Below are 15,746 nucleotides of genomic sequence, written 5' to 3'. Positions count from 1 at the left end.
ATAATAAAAATAATAATAATGGATTAGCCAAAGTAGTTCCACCCACCAGATCTGACTGATGTTGGAGGACCTTGGATTTCAGTTATATTTGAGGCCTTAGCCATGTTGCAACGAGCTATAGAAGCTATAGCTTTGCATGTAGCTACTGACACAGCAGCTTGTTTTGGTCTAAATGAATGTGGGAGGCACAGCTTAGTAGATCTATGTGGCATAGTCGAGCGCAGATCCACTAAGATTTCAGCGCAGAGCGTACCGTGAAAAGTTGATCAACCATACCGAGACCATGTATCAAACGGTTCAATACAAATATGTGTATTGTTGCACCCCTCAAGAAAATTGATTGTTTTTTGGTCCTGAACATATTTTGCTTAATGCATTATAGACATACATCTTGCCACTTCATGTTGTGTATTTTTCATTAAAATTTCCAGTTCATTTTCTTATCCATTATTACACCCTACATTTGGTTTCTTTTACTCATTCAATGTCCGTCTATTTGTATTTGTGTTTGTGTTTGACTTGATCTTCTTCTGTTACCCAATTGCACTATTTTAGTTTTACTGCGATTCAAAATTAGACTGTTTTTGTCAAACGGTACCATCTCTTTTATTTTTGTTAATTTTTTCTGTTATTTGTATTAGCTTCTGTGTGTTCATTAAATGGTGTGTTTACCTCGCACAAGACAAGACACTGAAGTTCTCAGTCTCCAGTGTTGATAGCGAACCTTCACCTACCATACTTGTCTGCTTTCCAGGTTGTGGGGAAAGCCATGGAGAAATGCCACAAACAAATAGCATCAGCTCAAACTTAGTGGCAGTCATGGTGCCCTGCAGTGACATGCGTGTCTTTTGACCGTTCATTCAAGTGCCAATAGAGTGGAAAACCAAGTGGCCTCTCCATTGAAGCTATTATAATATATGTCTGATTTATGACACCAAAAGACTTCCAAAGTATGGGATATTTAGCTATGATCAAAATATTATCAGTCTCACAAAGATTCCTGAAACCATTATTAGATATATTTAGGAAGCCAGTCACGTCATCCCTTCCCTATCAACAACAATGACTATGTGAGAGCCAGCAACTATTGCTTTTTGAAAAAAAATATCCATGACCTTATATTTTTGAGCCAGAACACAAAGAGGATGGGCAATAAGTTTTACAAGCCGAGTGATTGATGCAGTTTCATTGTGACACTCGCATCCGCAGCATTGCTAGGTGCTAAACATTCAAACTAACTAGAAGTGGGAATCTTTGCGCATTTCATGATTCTTAGACTTAGACATTTAGACTTAGACAAACTTTAAAGGCCTAATGAAATGAGATTTTCTTATTTAAACAGGGAAAGCAGGTCCATTCTGTGTCATACTTGATCATTTCGCGATATTGCCATATTTTTGCTGAAAGGATTTAGTAGACAACATCCACAATAAAGTTCGCAGCTGGAGAAAAGCCCTCCCTGCCTCTACCGGAAGTCGCAGACGATGACGTCACATGTTGAGGGCTCCTCATATATTGACATTGGTTTTAATGGGAGCCTCCAACAAAAACTGCTATTTAGACCGAGAAAACGACAATTTCCCCATTAATTTGAGCGAGGATGAAAGATTTGTGTTTGAGGATATTGATAGCGACGGACTAGGAAAAAAAGAAAAACAAGTTAAAAAAAAAAACCGCGATTGCAATCACGTTGTATTGAGACGGATTCATGTTTTTAGAGACATTTACTAGGATAATTCTGGGAAATCTGTTATCTTTCTATTGTGTTGCTAGTGTTCCTAATAGTCGGAAGTGTACGTCCACGGCCGGGTGTTGGCGCGCAGTGTCTCAGGGGAAGTAGACGGCAGCTGTATGGATGGCACAAGCTCAGCTGATATCCGGTAAGAGGCGACTTTTTAACCACAATTTTCTCACCGAAACCTGCTGGTTGACATGTAGTCGGGATCTATGTCCGCTGTGATCCATACTAAAGTTTCACCTCGGTGGATTTTAAACAAGGAATCACCGTGTGTTTGTGTGGCTAAAGGCTAAAGCTTCCCAACTCCGTCTTTTTACTTTGACTTCTCCAATATTAATTGAACAAGTTGCAAAAGATTCAGCAACACAGATGTCCAAAATACTGTGTAATTATGCCGTTAAAGCAGACGACTTTTAGCTGTGTGTGTGTACGCAGCGCTCATATTCATAACAGCCCGTGACGTCACACGTACACATCATCATTACGCAACGTTTTCAAGAAAAAAGTCCCAGAAAATTTAAAATTGCAATTTAGTAAACTAAAAAGGCCGTATTGGCATGTGTTGCAATGTTAATATTTTATCATTAAAATATAAACTATCAGACTGCGGGGTGGGTAGTAGTGGGTTTCAGTAGGCCTTTAATGATCCACAAGGTAAATTGTTCCACACAGTAGCTCAGTTACAAATGATGGAAAAGATGGAAAGGAGAATGCAGGTATAAAATAGACTAAAAGCAATATAACATGTATATGTAATATCTACATAATATATGTACAGTATAGAATATATACTGATATATTATTAGTACAATATATAACAATTACTTTGTACAATATTACAGTATATGTAACAGCAGCAGCATAAAATAGAGAGTCGATCCAGCAGAAAATAGACATAAACAAAGAGAAGTAGCTAACATAGAAGGTTTCAGGTAATAGACATCATCTATTGCTGTATGGCTTTGATTATACAGCTGGATGCCGTGCGGAATGAAGGAGTTCTTGAATCGAATTCTATTACGACCCAGGAGCTATAATTTGATTGAAAATCGATTATTGATGCATCTTTAATTTATGTATATTAACGCATTTCTACATTTCTTCAATGGCCTTGTGGTTAGAGTGTCCGCCTCGAGTTCGGTAGGTCGTGAGTTTAATCCCCGGCTGAGTCATACCAAAGACTATAAAAATGGTACCCATTACTTCCCTGCTTGGCACTCAGCATCAAGAGTTGGAATTGGGGGTTAAATCACCAAAAAGATTCCCGAGCGCGGCCACCGCTGCTGCTCACTGCTCTCCTCACCTCCCAAGGGGTGGAACAAGGGGATGGGTCAAATGCAGAGGGTATCTTTACCACACCAAGTGTGTGTTTGACTATCAGTGGTACTTTAACTTTTCGTTTCACTAAGTAAGCGTTTATCACTTGTAACCTTTAAAAACAGTGCTATGTTAATGAGAAACAGTTGAATAATTCCCATCACATTTGTTAAGTTAATGAAACATATATAGAACTGGAACAGAAGTGCTCTGTGATTAAGAGGCTGGTCGGATATCTCGGTAATGTGGCTCGCTGCAGTCAGCCAAATTTTAGAACTGTATGCATTATTTTATTTACAATAAATAAATCGATTATTGATGTTAACTAAACAATTTTATAATTGTCCATGTCCGAATTGCGACGCATCTAAAAATATATATATTTCCCCCACCTCTAAAACTAACCATAACAAACCATAATAAAACAAACAGTTACTGTAATATTTCCACTCTCGCTGGGAGGCCAACTGACGGGACACTCACACAATTCCGTTTAAATGAAGATTCAATCGCAATCCTGACGAAGGGTTAAAAAAAGTTTCTGCAGGAAGCGTCTTGTGGGGTCTATTTCGCCATCTCGGGGGATGTAAAAGTCCACCGGCCTTGTCAGACCATTGCCGCATGTGTCTTCTACCAGGTGAAAGCTGCATGAATCATAATCGAGAAGTTACTTGTAGCAAATTTGAGACAAAGCAGAAGCAGCCGTTGGCTCAGTGTGTCAACAATAGCAGCGTAAGCTAGCATTAGCTTACTGCTATCAATAAAATAGTTTCTCTGCATTGGTGCTTATAATAAATGAAGTGAAGTGAATTATATTTATATAGCGCTTTTTCTCTAGTGACTCAAAGCGCTTTTACATAGTGAAACACAATATAATTTTTTTTACATTTAAACCAGTGTGGGTGGCATTGGGAGCAGGTGGGTAAAGTGTCTTGCCCGAGGACACAACGGCGGTGACAAAGATGGCCGAAGCGAGGATCGAACCTGCTACCCTCAAGTTGTGAGGCCGCTCTACCAACCGAGCTATACCGCCCCCATATCACAATAACAATATCACTCATATTTGGTTAATTTTCATTTCACAACATGTAAATGGATTATTGTTGGCAGTTTCTGGATGTTTTTAGAGAGAGTTTAATGGGCGCAACAGAGGACCCTCGGTCTGTCGAATCAATTGTTGGCTATTTATTTATGATTTCAAATGCATTAAAAAAGCAAGGCATATGTGTTTTTGTTTACATAGGGATTGTGAATGATAAACAGCACATCTCTTTCCAATGTTTGTGTATTTCCAGTATGACTGATCAGATAACATTGTCAGAGTGCAGAAACGTTACTACTGTGATGTCAATCTCTGAAAATAGCCGAAAGTATTCAGATCGCAATCTAAAGGCCTTTTAGGCTGTATTTTGGAGTGCAATTTGCCAGTCTGAGTCTCCCCTCCTGTAGAGTGGTTATGATAATAGACCTTGCACGGCCAAAATAAATTGCATGATTAAGGTAAGGATGTACATGATTAATGCAATAATTATTTGTAATTAATCAGCTGTGTTAATTTATTGATTTTGACAGTCCTAGGTGTAACACATGTACATTTACTGTGGTAAATTTGTATTTTGTACACTAGCTGAAATATGAATGGCCCGTCCAAAATGAATGGTTAGCTTTACAGTCCAAAATACATTGAATAACCTCTCCTGCTATTTTAAGTTGATTGTTGTAATATCAAATCGAATACTATTACAACCTCGTTGACCAGTTTTGTCGAATAATAACTAGAGAAAGTCGTGACAAGCCAAGCAATCAACGACACAAAGGTGTTTTTTTTTTTTAGCTTTAGGATTTGAATGTGATTAACATTTTCTGAAGTCTTGGCTCAATTTTCCTGTTTGTTGCACATTTGAGTGACGCCGACAACAGCATTACATTACATTCATTGAATTGTGCAGCGACTTGTCAGCAAATGCGGAAAGCCCCTGCAGAAAACAGCAAATCGACGCTTTCCGATTCTGGAAAACCCAAGATGGGTCGACTTAATAGCAATATTGTGTCATAATTGTGGTCATCTGAGCCGAAAAGCTTATGTTGGCACTTTGCCTCCTTCTCAGATGAACATGACCCGCAGACTGTGGAGTAAGAATTTCAATTGTTCCTTCCCCCGGGAGGAGACGGTGCCTGTCATCGCCGTGTCCAGCTTCATGCTCTTTCTGCCCATCATCTTCTACTTGAGCAGCTTCCTTCACTCAGAACAAAAGAAACGCAAGCTCATACACCGTGAGTAACCAGCTTAATTCCCCCATTGTCACACCAAGATATTTTGACAGGGTTTTGAGGGCTCTTTGTGGGCTCGTAGGGGGGGGGGGCACCTTTACTGACTGTGATCGTGGAGTTTTGGTTTGGGATGGAAGAGGAGGGGTGAAGGCTGACCCCTGCAAAAATCATAAAAGGATTAAGCACATGAGGGAACCTTTTTTTTTGGTCAAATGTTGCACATTTAAGGTCAGACACAATCCATTCTGGGTTACTGTTCAAAAATTATGTTAAAAAATAAATGTTCACGTAGCAAATAGAAATAATGTGTTCATCATAAAAGACTTTAAGTAACATTTGAGCATCAACTATTGTAAAAAATGTAACACTTTGGTCTGACTCCGTTCCGTTTAAAAAAACTAACCAAAACCTGCCGTACTGTGGAGGTGAATTTTTCTGTTTTATCAAAAAAATGTTTTCTCTCTGCAGCATTCATTTTTACTTACTCTTCTCACTCCATGCAAAGAATCAACCGCGACACAACAAGATTGCGCACCCAAACTACAAACCCTGTTTCCATGTGAGTTGGGAAATTGTGTTAGATGAAAATATAAACGGAATACAATGATTTGCAAATCCTTTTCAACCCATATTCAATTGAATCCACAACAAAGACAATATATTTGATGTTCAAACTCATTAACTTAATATTTTTTTTGCAAATAATAATTAACTTAGAATTTCATGGCTGCAACACGTGCCAAAGTAGTTGGGAATGGGCATGTTCACCACTGTGTTACATCACCTTTTCTTTTAACAACACTCAATAAACGTTTGGGAACTGAGGAAACTAATTGTTCAAGCTTTGAAAGTGAAATTCTTTCCCCTTCTTGTTTTATGTAGCGCTTCAGTCGTTCAACAGTCCGAAGTCTCCGCTGTCGTATTTTACGCTTCAAAATGCACCACACATTTTTCGATGGGTGACAGGTCTGGACTGCAGGCGGGCCAGGAAAGTACCTGCACTCTTTTTTTACGAAGTCACGCTGTTGTAACACGTGCTGAATGTGGCTTGGCACTGTCTTGCTGAAATAAGCAGCGGCGTCCATGGAAAAGACAGCGCTTAGATGGCAGCATATGTTGTTCCCAAAACCTGTTTGTACCTTTCAGCATTATTGATTCCTTCACAGATGTGTAAGTTACCCATGCCATGGGCACTCATGCACCCCCATACCATCACAGATGCTGGCTTTTCAACTTCGCTTCCCCTTTGGTCATGTCGAATATTTCCAAAAACAATTTTAAATGTGGACTCGTCAGACCACACAACACTTTTCCACTTTGCAAATGTCCATCTTAGATGATGTCGGGCCCAGAGAAGCCGGCGACGTTTCTGGATGTTGTTGATAAATGGCTTTCGCTTTGCGTAGTAGAGCTTTAACTTGCACTTACAGATGTAGCGACAAACTGCATTTAGTCACAGTGGTTTTCTGAAGTGTTCCTGAGCCCATGTGATGATATCGTTTAGAGATTGATTTCGGTTTTTGATAAAGTGCCGTCTGAGGGATCGAAGGTCACGGTCATTCAATGTTGGATTCCGGCCATGCCGCTTACGTGGAGTGATTTCTCCAAATTATCTGAACCTTTTGATGATATTATGGACCGTAGATTTTGAAATCCCTAAACTTCTTGCAATTGCACTTTGAGAAGCGTTGTTCTTAAACTGTTTGAGTATTTGCTCAAGCAGTTGTGGACAAAGCGGTGTACCTCTCCCCATCCTTTCTTGTGAAAGACTGAGCATTTTTTGGGAAGCTGTTTTTATACCCAATCATGGCACCCACCTGTTACCAATGAGCCTGCACACCTGAGGGATGTTCCAAATAAGTGTTTGATTAGCATTCCTCAACTTTATCAGTATTTATTGCCATCTTTCCCAACTTCTTTGTCACGTGTTGCGGGCATCAAATTCTTTAGTCAATGATTATTTGCAAAAAAAAATGTTTATCAGTTTGAACATCAAATATGTTGACTTTTTAGCATATTCTACTGAATATGAGTTTAAAATGATTTGCAAATCATTGTATTCCGTTATTATTTACATCTTACACAATTTCCCAACTCATATGGAAACGGGGTTTGTTCATCGTTGATACTTTTACCTGATTGGCTGTTAGCATGTCAGTCCTACTGATCAGTGATCACTTCCTGCGTTGCTCGGTTACCAGAGAGCGAGTGCCTTTGTTTATGCAACCAACCTTGCCTCGCAATTTCTGGTTTCTTCCAAAAAAAAAAAAAAAAATAACCTTTTATCGAACACATTTTATTGATATAACTTACGTGTTTATCAAGATATATATTGATATTGTTTCATCGTCCAGGCCTAGGATGTAACTGTATTAATGATAACTGCGGTACAATTCGTGTTTCAAATCAGAACCATGGAAACCCCGTGATTGATAACTGCACTTTGATAAGCTCACGGACTGACTGGCGCTAGCTCACTTGCTAAAAATGCGAACATGAAAACAGGAGACATTAACATCTTTTCCCATTAGGAAGGACATACCCTAATCTAAACTTATACAAACACATTACTGTCTGCACAACGAAGATAATCAATTTTGCTCTTGAACCTACAAGCTGTACTCTCTTAGAACAGAGTGATCGTTCTATAGATGGAGAAATACGAGACTGGGGTGTTTTTCCGATGCGTTTAAGGACCACTAAACAGAGTAAGCATGACAAAAAATAATAAATAATAACAGATTTTAATTGTAATGCACTTTTCTTTTTTAAAAAAAACCTCACAGTGCTACAGTACAAACCCATATTTTAAACAAAAAAAAGCTTAGCCATTAAAACTACTGAGAATAAAACACTATCAGTCAAGCATAAGCAACACAAATCATGCAAAATGGTAAATTTATAACAGTGTGTCTAGTTAGTATTTTTCTTGTTTAAAAAAATAACTTGGTGAAAATATTTCAGTGTATGTATAAGTACTGTACTTTTTGATCCAATTCAATAATACTGCTATGATAATGATAACAGCGATCATTCTGGTCATGATGGGAAATTTGCATATTGTTACATCCATAGTCTCATCTGATCTCATATATCATTTTGAATGACTTTAGAGAACTGCACTCACACAGTGTAATAAATTATTTCCATTTTCAGCCAAGAGGGCGAAGTCCTACTCCTCCAGTCTGGTGAACGTCCAGGACAAGCAGAGCTGATTGAAGCCAACGGGAGGAAAATCCATCATTTTGTACATTTTGCAGGTTTGACGCTCCTCTGGCCAACAGCAGCTTGTTTTTCCACAGGCTGCCTTTACCTGTCAGTATTTAAAGGATGCACATTAACTTCCTGGAATTTTCATTTCACATCCTGTCTTGACTTGAGGTCATTTTTCCCCTTCATATATTTAATATATAGATTATCTAAAAACCGCACACTGTACATTTCATTTGTCCATATAGCCTAAGACTTTTTATTGCAGTTGTAACCAGGCGTCACCATTAAATTACATTTTTCCCCCCCTTATCAATGTTAGTGCGCTGTTATTACATTTATACACATTCTACACATATTTAATAGAAAATTGAATAAATTTATTATGCAGGTGGCTCATTTTAACTTGATTTCTAAAAGGCAGGATTGTTATTTCCTAGTATGTGACTAGTAATTACATAGTTACACATGTTGCTGCACAAAGATCCCACATCATTGTGTGTGTGTGTGTGTGTGTGCGTGCGTGCGCACGCACATGAATGAATGCTTGTGTGTGCTGCAGTTATGGATCGAGAAATGGGTTTTATGTCTGTAATGCATGTCCAGAAGAGAGCCACATAAAAAAGGAAGTACTTGATGTCCATTAGCGGTGACATGTGTCTGCTTCATGAAGAGGGTGCACATCACTGCTGTTTGTTATAAAAAATAATAAAAAAAACACCACAAGACATAAGTCATGAGAGCACTCAGTAATGAAAAAGTGCATGAAGATGTTACCTTTCTGCCAAAATTACTCTTTTATGGATGCATTAAGCTTATAATGTGTTTTGTGCCTGTTTTTTTGTAGCTGATGTTTGGCTCTATTCATTTTCATGACCTGATATTTACACATTAGCTTTATGAATCGCGACTAATGTCTCGTCACCTCTTGGGAGCTCTGAGCGTCTCCATTTCCTCAAAATCTCATTAAAAATAGAATTCATTTTATTCATAATTTTTGGTTCAGTTAAAAGAAGCATTTAAAGAAAATTTTAATGTGTGTGCGATGTTTTCAAAGTAGAATTTAAAAGCCTTTTAAGAAATTGAACCCGCAAAAATAGCAGAATATAAAAATACCACACCTAAAAATAACCAAACTACCGGTAGTTGAAAACTTCAATAACTACTTCATAAATATTGGACCAAATCCGGAGGAAAAGATTCCAGATCTGATCGATACCATAGACAGAAATCACATTTGTGAATAAATGTAAATCTAAGACCTCAATGGATTGTAATGGAAGTGATATAGAAATGATAAAAAAGTTTATTAAAATTATTAAAGTAACCTATCATTTTAAACCGGTATATTCCCAAACAAAATGAATATAGTGGAAAAATAAAAGTGGAACGAAATATAACCAATATGGATGGCATTATTTGAAAATAATAGAGGAAATTACCAACGTAATAGATTGTAAACAGTGTGCAGTTGCAGCGTTTATAGATCTAATTAAAGCATTTGCCGCAATTAACCATCTTAATCAACAAATTAAAAGTGTATGGCATCAGAGACACATCCCAAGCGCTAAATGTTGTAGATGTGAAATCTTGCGGCCTACCCCAGAAATCAAAAGTACGACCACAATTGTCCAGTCTCTATGTAACTGTCATTTGTAAAGTTACAAATGTCTTATTGGCAACATAACATGACAGTGTTATGTTCAGAAGTCAATACAAATAATAGAAGAAGTGAATAAAATAAAAAGATGGTTTGACAAAAGCAGACATTCTTTGAATCTCAGTAACACTAAAATAAGGCTAAAAGCAGAAGAGAAAGTAAAACACAAATACAAATCGATAGAGTAAACATTGAAAGAGTAAAAAAACACATTTTTGGGTGTAATAATAGATTATAAAATGAACTGGAATATAAATATATAACATACATAGTGGCAAGAAATAGGGTAATTCAAAACGAATTTGCCAAAATTATTACTCCATATTTAAATAATGAAAAACAAAAGAAAACCTAGCTTGAACACGTGTTACACATAACTTAGAGTATTTATTTCATGCTTTAGAAGTGCTCAATATGGCCACCACCGGACAACATCAAGACAATATGAGAATTCCTCCCAGGATGCCGCGATCCACCGTGTTGATTGCTGCTGTTTTTCGATATCTTATGTCATCGATATTTGCTGGCAACGGTGAAAACATCAATTTGTCTTTAACATAACCCGACAGAAAAAAATCACACACAGTTATTCAGATAAGTTTGAACATAGAGATGCCAATTTTGTTGAAAAACAAAGTTATTTGAATCTGCTTGAAGTGAAGTATATATAATATGTAAATATTACATATACCGGTATGTTATTTTATATTGCTACCATGGTACATTTTTTGTGTATTTTATATCTGCATTATCCTTTCCATCCTTACCCTTTCCATCCTTTGAAACTGAGCTACTGTACTGAACAATTCCCCTTGTGGATCTATAAAGTTTGTCTAAGTCTAGATGTTGATAAAAGTATGTTTTGAGTGTCCTTTTTGGATCATCTGTCTTCTTTTAATTTTTTTTCTTCTGTTATTCCTTTTACAGTATTTCTTCTTCTGTTATTTCTCATTGACGTCAGTGTCGAAAATCGACTCAGCAGCACCACCTGTCGTTGAAGACTGCGAATTACGGCTCCTAAACGCGTGAAACAAAAAACTGTGTTCCTTGAAGAATTTTTTTTTTCTACTTGTGAATCCTTTACCTGTGTTTGTGAAACCTTTTTCTCAGTTTGCGAAACTTTTTTTTTTCCAGTTTGTAAACCATCGTTTATTTCAGTGGTTCTCAACCTTTTTTCAGTGATATACCCCCCTGTGAACATTTTTTTTAATTCAACAACCCCCTAATCAGAGCAAGGCATTTTTGATTGAACAAAAGAGATAAAGAAGTAAAATACAGCACTATGTGATCAGTTTCTGATTTATTAAATTGTATAACAGTGCAAAATATTGCTAATTAGTAGTGGTCTTTATTGAACTATTTGGAAAAAAAGATATAAAAATAACTCAAATCTTGTTGAAAAATAAATAAGTGATTCAATTATAAATAAAGATTTCTCCACATAGAAGTAATCGTCAACTTAAAGTGCCCTCTTTGGGGATTGTAATAGAGATCCATCTGGATTCATCAACTTCATTCTAAACATTTCTTCACAAAAAAAGAAATATTTAACATCAATATTTATGGAACATGTCCACAAAAAAAATCTAGCTGTCAACACTGAATATTGCATTGTTGCATTTCTTTTCACAGTTTATGAACTTACATTCATATTTTGCTGGAGTATTATTCAATAAATACATTTATAAATGATTTTTGAATTGTTGCTATTTTTAAAATATTTAAAAAAAATCTCACATACCCCTTGGCATACCTTCAAGTACGCCCAGGGGTACGCGTACCCCCATTTGAGAACCACTGGTTTAGTTTGTGAAACATGAGTTTTTGGAGTTTGGGCAGTCATTTCCCTCCATATGCATCTTCCTAGTCCTTTTCGTACCTTTTGTATTGAGAAACTGGAAATAGGTGATGCACCATATTGTAACTGTATGCTTGTTCAAACCATAACCGAATTCCATCCGTCAGACATCATTGTTTGTCTAAACAAATTGTAAGTCATGAAAGCTGTCCCGGCCATGAGGTTATGTGCACGCCGGGGGTCCATTTGTTAACTAGTTAGTTAGTTTGAAACATAACTCAAAAAGTTATGGGCGGATTAATTAAAATCATTTCAGGAAATGTCAGAAGGGGGAACAAAAGAACACCTGATTACATTTTGAGGGTGATCCGCTGCGTTTACAAGGCTTCATTTCTCTCTCTTTCTCTCCCTTTGTGTGTGTGTGTGTGTGTGTGTGTGTGTTGTATTTGTATCCTTCTTGAGACATCAACGAGGAAAAGTACCTTCCATATGAGGACCGGGGAAGAAGTTAGGACCAAAGCCATGGTCCCAATACGAAAAACCATTGCATCTAATAGAAGGCCAGATATTAGAGTCCGTGAACATTGCTTCAAAGTCAGGATTTTTTTTTGTGGATTTAATGTGCATACAAAATTAAACATTGACAGGTGCTAAGGCAGCAATATATGATAAAACAAGACGGCAGCTAAAGAAGGACTTCCGGAGGTGACGTAAGACAACCCGCGTCCCATATGTGACCATAGGATGAACAAGTACACTACGGTACTAAGACTATGGTGGCCATTAACAGTTAGCTTCTACAGCTGGGTTGCCCAAAGTGCGGAACAGGGGCCATCAGTGGTCCGTGATTTGTTTGTCATCGGCCTCAAGCACATTACAAAAAACAAAATAGAGATCTCATTTGCACCCCGGGTGGTGAAATATAGCAAAATGAGGGTGGTCTTAACAGGGAAGGATTTTTCCAAATGACTGTGTGTCGGTTTTAATAGTGCTCCCCCTCTGGTCAACATATGAAATAACAAGTGTGTGTAAAAAATTGAAATGTGCCCCCTTTGGCCAAAATTAATTAACCACAATAAATATGTATATAGAGACATACTGTAATAACTTGAATTAAATAAAGATTAATAAACAATTACAAAGAAAACATTAAAAAAACAACAACTAAAAGCTTACCTTTTTTATATTTGCATAGTATGTATATATTAATGTTGTACAAACCCCGTTTCCATATGAGTTGGGACATTGTGTTGGATGTAAATATAAACGGAATACAATAACTTGCAAATCATTTTCAACCCATATTCAGTTGAATATGCTACAAAGACAACATATTTGATGTTCAAACTCATAAACTTTATTTTTTTTGCAAATAATCATTCACTTTAGAATTTGATGCCAGCAACACATGACAAAGAAGTTGGGAAAGGTGGCAATAAATACTGATAAAGTTGAGGAATGCTCACCAAACACTTATTTGGAAAATCCCACAGGTGTGCAGGCTAATTGGGAACAGGTGGGTGTCGTGATTGGGTATAAAAGCAGCTTCCATGAAATGCTAAGTAATTCACAAACAAGGATTGGGTGTGGGTCACCAATTTGTAAGCAAATTGTCGAACAGTTTTAGAACAACATTTCTCAACGAGCTATTGCAAGGAATTTAGGGATTTTACCATCTACGGTCCGTAAAATCATAAAAGGGTTCAGAGAATCTGGAGAAATCATTGCTCGTAAGCCATGATATTACGGAACTTTGACCCCTCAGGCGGTACTACATCAAAAACCGACATCAGTGTGTAAAGGATATCACCACGTGGGGTCAGGAACACTTTATAAAATCACTGTCAGTAACTACAGTTGGTTGCTACATCTGTAAGTGCAAGTTAAAACTCTACTATGCAAAGTGAAAGCCATTTATCAACAACACTCAGGAACGCCGCCAGCTTCTAAGATGGACTGATGCAAAGTGGAAAAGTGTTCTGTGGTCTGACGCGTCCACATTTCTAATTATATTTGGAAACTGTGGACGTGGTGTCCTCCAGAACAAAGAGGAAAAAAAACATCCGGATTGTTATAGGCGCAAAGTTCAAAAGCCAGCATCTGTGATGGTATGGGGGTGTATTAGTGCCCAAGGCATGGGTAACTTACACATCTGTGAAGGCACCATTAATGCTGAAAGGTCCATACAGGTTTTGGAGCAACATATGTTGTCATCCAAGGAACGTTATCATGCCCCCCCTTGCTTATTTCAGCAAAACAATGCCAAGCCACGTGTTACAACAGCGTGGCTTCGTAGTAAAAGAGTGCGGGTACTTTCCTGGCCCGGCTGCAGTCCAGACATGTCTCCCATCGAAAATGTGTGGCACATTATGAAGCGTAAAATACAACAACGAGACCCCGGACTGTTGAACAACTTAAGCTGTACATCAAGCAAGAATGGTAAAGAATTCCACTTTCAACGCTTCAACAATTAGTTTCCTCAGTTCCCAAACGTTTATTGAGTGTCGTTAAAAGAAAATGGGATGTAAAACAGTAGTGAACATGCCCTTTCCCAACTACTTTGGCACGTGTTGCAGCCATGAAATTCTAAGGTACTTATTATTTGCAAAACAAAAAAGTTTATGAGTTTGAACATCAAATATCTTGTCTTTGTAGTGCATTCTTTTAAATATGGGTTGAAAAGGACTTGCAAATCATAGTATTACGCTTATATTTACATCGAACACAATTTCCCAACTCATTTGGAAACGGGGTTTGTAACTACAAATCTTTATACATCTAGAAAGCCTAAAATACCACAACGGAGACCCCAGACTGTTGATCAACTCAACTCTTATGTAGTGTTCATAGTGTTGTTACTCAGCCAGTGTTTGTGGGTCTGATGGACCCATTGCATTTTTGTGGCTTTTAATCAAACACTTTTATGTTAAAATACTGAACAGATGTTTACCTTATCCCAAAAGCATCTGTAATGAAGTGCTTTGAGAGGCTGGTAAAGGAATACATTGTCTCAAGACCCCTCACCCCCCACATTCAACCCATACCAATTTGATAATCGCCTTAACCACTCCACAGAGGAAGCCATCTCCTCTGCACTCCACCTGAGCTTAGAACATCTGGAAGGAAAGGACTCACTCGTGGCCCCCCTTTGCAACTGGCTGCTTGACTTCCTCACAGACTGACCCCGGTCTGTGAGAGTGGGCGACAATACCTCCAGTGCCATCTCCCAGAGCACCGGCTCCCCCCAAGGCTGCGCCCGGAGTCCGCTGCTGTTCACCTTGATGACCCATGACTGCTGCGCCAGGTCCAATACTAACCACATGTGAAGTATGCGAACAACACAACAGTAGTGGGCCTCATCTGTGACAACAACGACATGGACTACAGGGAGGAGGTGAAACATCTGGTTGACTGCTGCGGAACCAACAACCTGGTACTGAACTTCGACAAGACCAAGGAGATCATCGTCGACTTCAGGGAGCACCAGTCCAGCCACGCTCCACTCTATCAACAGCACAGTGGTGGAGATGGTAAGCAACACCAAGTTCCTGAGGGTGCAGATAACTGACTATGACCTGATCCCTACAAACTGCAGCTCTTGTAAAAAGAGCTCAGCAGCACATGCACTTTTTGCGTCGGATGAAAAAAGCACAGCTCCCTCCCACCATTCTCAGCAAATTCTACAGAGGCACTATAGAAAGCCTACTGGACAACAGCATCCCTGTCTGGACTGGAGCCTGCAGTGCCTCAGA

General features: G+C 38.2%; 1 protein-coding gene across 4 annotated transcripts in view; it reads left to right on the top strand.

Moving 5' to 3' along the window:
• ostm1 (osteoclastogenesis associated transmembrane protein 1) overlaps window positions 1-11,888 on the top strand; it is a 53,812-nt gene extending 41,924 nt beyond the window's left edge. For 3 of the 4 annotated variants that reach the window (XM_061886504.1, XM_061886505.1, XM_061886502.1), the window contains 2 exons: window positions 5,164-5,329; window positions 8,483-11,067. In XM_061886504.1, coding sequence (XP_061742488.1) covers window positions 5,164-5,329; window positions 8,483-8,541 — 225 coding nt within the window. In that variant the 3' untranslated portion in view covers window positions 8,542-11,067. Of the gene's footprint in view, window positions 1-5,163; window positions 5,330-8,482; window positions 11,068-11,123 lie in introns of those variants that run through there. The other variant, XM_061886503.1, reaches the window with a different exon arrangement.
• The last annotated feature ends 3,858 nt before the right edge of the window (window positions 11,889-15,746 follow it).

This window comes from Nerophis ophidion, linkage group LG24, assembly GCF_033978795.1.
Source record: "Nerophis ophidion isolate RoL-2023_Sa linkage group LG24, RoL_Noph_v1.0, whole genome shotgun sequence".
Taxonomy (NCBI): domain Eukaryota; kingdom Metazoa; phylum Chordata; class Actinopteri; order Syngnathiformes; family Syngnathidae; genus Nerophis; species Nerophis ophidion.
This window is presented reverse-complemented; position numbering and strand designations above follow the sequence as displayed.